This window comes from Arachis hypogaea, chromosome 20 (assembly GCF_003086295.3).
Source record: "Arachis hypogaea cultivar Tifrunner chromosome 20, arahy.Tifrunner.gnm2.J5K5, whole genome shotgun sequence".
NCBI lineage: Eukaryota > Viridiplantae > Streptophyta > Magnoliopsida > Fabales > Fabaceae > Arachis > Arachis hypogaea.
The window spans coordinates 132,387,921-132,396,997 of NC_092055.1; the positions used below are offsets into that span (position 1 = coordinate 132,387,921).

The 9,077-nt window shown below is 38.2% G+C and overlaps 1 protein-coding gene across 1 annotated transcript; it reads left to right on the forward strand.

Annotated features, from left to right (window-relative positions):
• Nucleotides 1–350: 350 nt before the first annotated feature.
• Nucleotides 351–8,784, forward strand: LOC140183244 (uncharacterized). The gene is made up of 4 exons (XM_072231268.1): nt 351–620; nt 678–783; nt 1,063–1,269; nt 8,660–8,784. The coding sequence occupies exons 1-4, from the start codon at nt 351–353 to the stop codon at nt 8,782–8,784; spliced, it is 708 nt and encodes a 235-aa protein (XP_072087369.1).
• Nucleotides 8,785–9,077: the final 293 nt, after the last annotated feature.

The window sequence follows — 9,077 nt, forward strand, 5'->3', positions numbered from 1 at the left end:
GTTTGAGACAAGATTTGTTGTCGGAAGCTCACAGCAGTGGGTTTTCTATTCATCCCAGAAGCATGAAGATGTATTATGACTTAAAGAAGATGTTCTGGTGGCCTGGGATGAAGGGTGATGTAGCAACAGTGGTATTCAAGTGTCTAACTTACCAGAAGGTGAAGATAGAGCATCAGAAACCGTCAAGAATGCTACAACCACTTGAGATTCCTCAGTGGAAGTGGGAAGGAATCACGATGGATTTTGTGACCAGTTTACCGAGGACTAGGTCGGGATTTGATGCGATTTGGGTGATCGTGGATCGCTTAACCAAATCCACTCATTTTCTACCTATCCGAGTAAACTGTTCTATGGAGGAGTTATTAAGATTGTATATAAAGGAGATAGTAAGGTTGCATGGTGTGCCATCAAGCATAGTGTCGGACCGTGATCCCCGATTCACTTCAAGGTTTCGGGGTCCAAAGAGCTTTTGGTGTGAAGCTATGTCTCAGTACCGCATATCATTTGTAAACCGATGGACAGTCGGAAAGGACTATTCAGACGTTGGAAGATATGCTCAGAGCATGTGTGTTGGATCAACCCGGGAGCTGGGATCGTTATATGCCATTGGTGGAGTTTGCGTATAACAACAACTTTCATGCGAGCATAGGGATGGCTCCGTATGAGGCTTTGTATAGACAGAAGTGCCAATCTTCACTTGTTGGTATGAATCTGGTGAAGCAAGTGTTTTGGGTCCTGAGGTGATAGCAGAGACTATTGAGAACATTAAGAAGATTCGTGCAAGTATTCTAACTTCTCAGAGTTGACAGAAGAGCTACGCGGACCAGAGAAGGAAACCGTTGGAGTTTGAAGTGGGAGAACATGTATTTCTTCGGGTGACACCGACAACTGGGATTGGAAGAGAAATTAAGACCAAGAAGTTGAACCCAAGATATATAGGACCGTTTGAAATTCTGAAGAGATTCAGGCCGGTGGCGTATCAAGTTGCCTTGCCACCTCATCTGTCTAACTTGCATGACGTATTCCACGTGTCATAACTCCGCAAGTACACGTTGGATGCAGCTCATGTGTTGGAGCCTGAGTCGGTTGAGTTGAGGGAAAACTTAACCTTCCAAGTGACGCCAGTGAGGATCGACGACATTAGTGTGAAGAAGCTGCGAAGAAAGGACGTTTCATTGGTTAAAGTTGCTTGGAAGCGAGCAGGAGTTGAAGAGCACACTTGGGAATTGGAATCTGAAATGCGAAAGGATTATCCCAAGCTTTTCTCAGGTAATTCAAATTTTGAGAGTAAAATTTCTTATTTGGTGGGGAGAATGTAAGAACCGTAATTAATAAACCGATTAATTAACTAATTAATATTTCCCAAATTAGATTCCAAAAAGTTAGAGAGACAATTTGAGGATTTAAAGGTAATTTTTGGACTCAGTGGGTTTTTCTGAGTCAGAAAATGTGCTTTCTGCAAAAAACCATAAAAATTGCGAATCGATAATTGAACCGGTTAAACCAGTTCAAGTCTGCCCAGTACCGCACGAGAAAAAGTAAAAACCGTCAAAAACCTTAGAAAAATATTAGAAATAGAAAATCGGGCATTAATTTTAAAGGTTTGGTCCGAAGTTAGGCCAAACGGACTAAAAACGCTAACGGGTTAGACCGGGCCCAAGTTGGGCCCAAGCCCAACATATAAAAGGTTCATTTAATGAACCCAACCCACCATAACACTCACATAAACACACTCACACAGCTGGGAAGAGAGGAAGAAGAGAAACCCTTGACACTATTCATTTCAATCTTCCAAAGCTCATATCTTGAGCTAGAGAGCTCCGATCGCCGCACTGTTTGCGGCTACGCGTTCCTCGTGAAGAGTTCTACAAAACTCATACAAGAAACTGGAGAGGTAACCACGAAATCTTTTCTATTATTCTCTTCAAAAATTCGGTTCTTTGGGTTTGTGATTAAGTGAGTTTTTGTGATTTTGGATGTTTAGGTTTGCTCTAATCCTTGCTTAGCCATGAATTTTTGCTATTAAATCTATTGGAAAAGGTAAGAGCCATTAAACCCTTGTGAATTTATGTTTAATTGGAACCCTAGGTTGATTTGAGGTGATTTGTATGCATATAGTTTGATTATTGTTGCTTTGGGAGCTATTGGAACTTATTTGTGCTTATTGGAGTGAAATTGAAAGCTTGGATTGTGGTTGGGAGCTTGTTGTGCTAAATTGGAGTCTTGGTGCATATAGAAAATCGGCCAAGGTATGGTTTCGGTTTTCTCTATGTAGTATATAATATTCATGGACACTTAGGCTAGTTACCCATATGATAGGTTTGGAATTTATATGTTGTTGATGATTGTTTGGGTTGTTGATGTTGTAAATGTTGATTGAGATAATGGGGTTGGTATGTGATGTATGATGAACTTGTATGAATATGTATGTTAGTCATTAATATGGAGTATGAATAAGTTGATGAGAAAGATTGATATTGATGAAATGAGAAATCGTGAATGTGTTGGTGGGAAATTGCTTGATGTGTTGGATATTGATGTTCAAGGTTGAAAATGTTGAAATGTAAAGGAAAGAGTAGTAAAAATGGCACAATATGTCTTAGAGTATGGATTTTGATGAGAAATGGATTTTTTGAATGGTTTGGTATAGGTTGGAATGTGTATGGTAAGAAATAGTGGTAATTGTGAAGTTTGGTAAAATTGGGTTTTTGGTGAAATTTGTTTGATCATATCTTTTGCCTCAGTTTTCAAAATTTTACGAAACTTATCTAGAATTAAAGATCTTTGAAAACGCTTTAAATTGATATAAACTTTGAAAATTTTGGATTTTTTTAGAGGAATTTATGATCATTCAAAGTTTGTGTTAAAAAAATGAAATTCTGCTAAGTTGCAGAATTTCATGATTTCTGATATGTGCGAGCGCACACCCTGCGAAAATTTTGACCTGTGTGGACGCACAGGCAGGAAAATGCGTTCTGTTTGCAGTGCTAGCACAGCTTGTGCGTGCACATATCTAAGGATGAATTGCAACCTGTGCATTTGCACACGCACCTGTGCGCACGCACACATTGGGAAGGCCAGTCGGTTGGGGGCGCTGGCACAGGTTGTCCGAGTGAACAAATTTTGTAAGTTTTGCCACCTATGCGTACGCACACCCCTGTGCTCACACACACATTTTTAAAACTCTTCGGAGCGTGCGCGCACACCTCTGTGTGGCCGCACACGCCCTGTTTCTCAAAATTTTCTTTGTTTTCAACCGTTCTACCTTTCCAACAAGGTTGTAAGCTTCTTTAAGACTAATCTTAGACTCTTGGGCCTAGTTTTGGATAGTTAAAACATGGGAAAGAATTGAATAGATCTACGTGAGATTATTGGGAAAAATTAGAAAACGAAGGCCTAGGTTTCTGGCATGCTGAGAATGGTTTGACGTTAGGTGAAGGATGATTGATATATGAGATGAGGAATTATGAATTGTTGATGTTCGGAAACTGAATTGCGGATTGACGGTGGTTGAGATGAGTCGAGGACTCTGAGTGAGATTGATGGATCCACTTTATACTAAAAATATTTTTTGAAAACCACCGTACCATTGTTTTATATTGAGATTATGAGACGTTATGCGCCTGGCAGGGACGGTGGTTGGATCCCGCCTGTCGAGGTAGTGGCAGCGGCGTAAGGGCGGTGGTTCGTCTCGCTTGCGTTGAGATGTGAGGTTTGTGGCAAGAGTGTCCCGCTCACATCCCTTCGGATCTATAGAGCGTGCAGGCGCCGGTACCTGGACAGTGATCCGAGCACTATATCTCAGGGGTTCCCATATGAGAATTCCGAAGGGCGACGTCTCCATGGAGATGTGTCGGGTTGGCAGTTGAACCGACAATGTGATATCACAGCCAGTAGGGCAGGCATTCATCATATGCATTTCCTATCTATTTGCATGCTTTGACTATTTGAAATGGTTTGCCTATTTGTATAACATGCCTATTTTCTATTTGAATTATTGCCTTATATGCTTTGTGTTTTACTTGCATTGTATATTACCTGTGTTTTCTACTGGGATTGAGGAGGTTCAAAAGGCGGTGGCGATGGGATCGCATGGAGGATTGGTTGGTGAAGGCTGTGGGACATCGGTGCTTAGTTAGAGTAAAAATCTCCTAAGATAGATTGCCTGGTTTTTTTAAGTTAAGGTTGATATGATTATGATTATTTGTTTTAAAATGCTTTAAGTTTGAATCTTGTGATGGATATGGAGCTTAGGATTTCTTTGGCGTCCCGGGGTCTTATATCCTACATCACTGGGCACTGTTACCATACTGAGAACCTCCGGTTCTCATACCATATTTCTGTTGTATTTTTCAGATGCAGGTCGCAACCCACCACGGTGAGTTGCTTTGGATGGTGACAGAAGCAGAGGATCTTAGATTCTTTTGGAGTCTTTTTAGTTTATTTTGTTTATATGTCTCTCATTTTGTATTTTGTTTTGCCTAGAGGCTTACATTTAAGAGAACAAAACTTGTATAAGATGTTTTCACTGTATGGTTCTGTATACTTGTATATGGCTAGCCGGCTTAAACTCCGCGAGTCGTGGATAGATTCCTATGATATTATATATTTATCTTTTGTTATGTCTTATATGTTTCTTGTGCCTTAAGCTAGTAGCTCCGTTAGTACGTTTTGCGCTTTTCAAATCCAAACTTTGAGCTATAGCTTTCATCGGGCTTCTAGATTATACTATTCTTTCTATAAATATTTTTATGTATGAGCTTAGAACTGTCGTAATCTCTTATTAACCTTTGCTTTGCGACGCGAGGTAACGCTTAGGCTAATTAGGGTGTTACAAACACCAGAAGCACTTAACTAGGAAATCAACTTTTTGAGTTTTGTTTATTTTTAACCTTCCTAGTCATTGGTGCTCAGAGCCTTGGGCCTTGGTTTTTAGTTTTCTTTCTCTTTTCTTTTCTTGCTGCTTCTTGGTTTTATAGATTTTTGAGAATCTCCATAATACTTCTCTAAACTTTATTCCATGTCTTAGAGGTCCCATGCAAATTTTCACAAACATAAAACCTCATTACATAATCACACTATCAAACCTCCAATTTTCTAAATCTTACTTGCCCCAAAATTTAAAATTTTTCTTCAACTTTTTTCCATTAAAAAAATTCTTTGTTGCATGCTTAAAGATATTGGGTGCAAGAAATTTCAAATTTAAGGTGAAATGAATGAATCATAATTATCAACTAAAGGCACTCTGATGCGTGGGAATCTTTTCTATATATTTTTTAGTATTTCAGATATGAATTTATTGATTTTTTTTTTATATTTTAGTGTTTGAAGCATGTTTGGATGCTACTTTGATGCGCATTGTGGTCTATTGATTTCAGGAAAAATTCAGACGAGTTTGACAGAGTTCGTGCAGAAGAAAAAGGAAAAAAATTGACTCTGTTGAGTTGGCGCTAAATGCCGCTACTTGGCATTTAGCGCCAGCCACCTCGTGCTGCGTGCAAGCCTTCTGTTGAGTTAGCGCTAAATGCCACGACCCAGTGTTTAACGCCAAGAGCTTCGTAAAATGTGCCAGAGTCACACGCTAGTGGCGCTAAACGTCGAGCCTAGCATTTAGCGCCAGGAAGATAGCAATGCCACAATTCTCCTTAACCCTAGCGGCGCTAAACATCGAGCTTGGCGTTTAGCGCCAGTAGCGCGTATTTGGATTGCATGGAAGGGCTTCATTAGTTTAGTTTTAATTAATAATTATTTTTATTTTATTTTATTTTCATTATTATTAAAAAAATTATCTTTTAGGGTTTAGATTCTATTATTTTATTTTATTTTCAAATCAATTAGGTTAGATATAAAAAGAGAAAAGATTTAATCCTTCGGGCTCTCTTCTCTACTCTCTTCCTCATTCCGCACTCTACATACTTTTGGAACCCTATTTTTTCTCTGAGTTATGAGAAACTAAACCTCCTCTGTTAAGGTTAGGAGCTTTGTTTATTTTGATGGATTAACACTATTGTCATTCTACTTTTGACTAATGTATTGATTTAAATTCAAGGATTACTTTCGTTCTTCATCCTAGGAATTAGGGTATATTGGAAGATAACTCTTTTTCTACTTGAATTCTTGTTGAACATTGAAAAAGTTAACTCACTTGAATAACAGTTTGAAAGTAAATCCTCATAATTCTCTAATTTCCTAGACTCAACGTGATACGTGACATATAATCACCTTATATTTAGTTAATTAGGGTTTATGTGGCTAATAAATTAGAATTGAACCTAAACCTTTAATCTAAATTGAGTGACCAAGGAATTGGCGGTTGATTAGGTTAGAGGAGATTAAATCACTAAGGAATTAGGGTTTAATCAATTAAAGTTTGTCATGAATTGAATCTTGCATGATTAAAGTAGTTGGTAAGAATTGTTAATCCAAAAAAATAAATATCTCTGAAACCTTAATTGTTTTCCCATATAATCTTCACAACCCATTTATTGTTTGCTTTCTTAATTTATTTGAGTACTGTTTAATGCATTTGAACCTAAAATACTCTTTTGTGCTTGTCTAACTAAGTAAATAATTTAATTATTGTTGCTTGGCCCATTAATTCTTATGGAATTGACCCTCACTCACCTGAGGTATTACTTGGTACGACTCGATGCATTTGTCAGTTAGTTTGTGGTTTTATAAATTTGCACCACACTCCTCTTTATGTTGCTTCCCCTTTCTTTTCTTGTTGGATGCGGATGCATGATATTTTGGGCCATTGAATGATTAATGAATGAAATGGCTACCATACCAAACTTCGTAAGTTTACTTGTCTCCAAGCAAAAGAGAAGGGACCAAGGAGAAGAGAGGGTCACAGAAAACAAGAGGAGAAGGGAAAAGAAAGAAAAAATGTTACTCTTCAAGAGGAATAAAGAGAGATAAAGGCTTGGTATGAAAAGTGACATGGAGAGGGTGGTATTTATAGGGAAGGAAGGATAGTAGAATGTGTGGTGGAGATTGGGTAAAAGTATTTTAAGAGTGTGCATCTAGTGAAGCTTAAAGACAAAGTAAGAAAGTGAAAAAGAGATGATTAGATGCATGGTGAGGTGAGGGTTCGGCCACTAGGTGTGTCGTGCATGAAGACAAGCTTGTGAAGATGAAAATGACAAAAGCAAGCATAAAAAACAATTGCATGAATTCTCAATGGTTAGAAATGGAGGTGCATTGAAGAGTGTATGCTACATGATTGATTAATGCATGTGAAAGTGATATGTGCGTGTGACAAAAGTGAATCATGCATGCTACAAAAGTGAAAGGGTACTTAAAATCTAGGTGCTTAAAATATGGACATATATACACGCATGGCTTGATGGAAAATATGACTATGTAACTCACATGTGAACATTGCTCAAGGACAAAAAATGAGGTGCATGCAAGTATGTTGAAAATTTGTGGCACTTAAGTGAAGCAAGCATGCACGTATGAAGTGAGCAAAGAGGCATGCAAGCCTTGCATGCATGTGATATAAGAACATTTTAGCACCTTAAACAAGCAAAACAAAGTAACACTAAAGACTATTGTTGCATGTAGGAAATGAAAATAAAAGTGGTGTTACATGTGCAAATGAGACAAAATACACATGAAGGAAAAAACAAAGTATGTAGCCAATGTGATTACATGGAAAAGTAGTGTATGCATGGAATACATTGCTAAGTAGTAAGAACACCAATTTAGTGTGACACTTTCAACTTGAAATTATGCTAAGTACCCAATGAGGATAAAAATTTATGTTGTTGTATGACAACACCAAACTTGTTCCATGTAACACATACCAAATTAACCAAAAGTTAAACAAACAGAACAAGAAAATTAGTTACCAAATGTTAGGTTGCCTCCTAATAAGCACTTCTTTAACGTCACTAACTTAACAGTTGGTCTTGCTCAGGTGGAGAATGATCATGGTGCTTTAACTCCTCCTCTCTCAATGTGAAACTTCTCCCATTGTCCTCATCTATGAGTTCAACATGTTCAAGAGAGAAAATCTTGTTCACTGTATATGGTTTCAAGGAATGGTTAACTAACATTACTTTCTCTCCTGGTGAGAAATCTTTAATAGAGATATTGTTTTTCCACCCTCTGGACACCTTTTTCTTGGAAACTTCGTTCTTATTTGATGATGTACACTCAACACCAAACTTAGGTTTGATGTTAGGGGGGTTTTGTTGAGTTCCACAAAAGGAGGCTTGGGTTACAAATTCTTGTTAGCTTCATCAGAAGGTTCTTGGAGGCTTGGATCAATTGATTCAACCTTCATGCAATTCTCCTTCTTACTTGAAGGATGCATGGTTTTAAAAACATGAAAAATCAAGTGCCTATCATGTACCCTCAACATTAATTCACCATTTTCAATACCAATGAGAGCTCTCCCAATGGCTAAGAATGGTCTCCCTAAAATAATCGAGGTATTCTTATCCTCCTCCATATCAAGAATCACAAAATCTACTGGGAGAAAAAACTTTTTCACTTTGAGCAAGACATTCTCAACTATTCCATTGCATACTTTATTGATCTGTTCGCCATTTGTAGAGCTATTCTTATGGGGTTTACCTCATGAATTTGTAACTTTTCATCACAGTTAATAGCATTAAATTGATACTTGCCCCTTAATACTGATTTCTAGATACGTGCGAAACTCTGGCTCACAAGGCCCCTGGAAGGTGTTCGTGCCTCAGCGTTTGGAACGCTGGTGAAGGCGTGCAAAATGCCCACTTTGGCTTCATACTTGAGGCCTCTGAACCATGTTAAGCTTCGGCGTTTGGAATTCCATTTGAGACGTGTGGAATGCTTTTCAATGCCTTTTCGAAGGCATTTCAAAATCCTACGCTTCCTTGTCTTGAGCTTGTCCTAGCGTACGCTGTAACACCCTACCACACACAGTCTTATGCTTAAGTCATAAAACTAAGGTGGCGAGGTATTACGACCTCTAAAAATAAAATTATATATATAATATAGATGGAAAAGGTTTTATCCAAGAGCTTTGAAGGAAGGTTAAAACAAAAGTGTTAAACAGAAAAGCACAACACTCACGTAGGCGATAA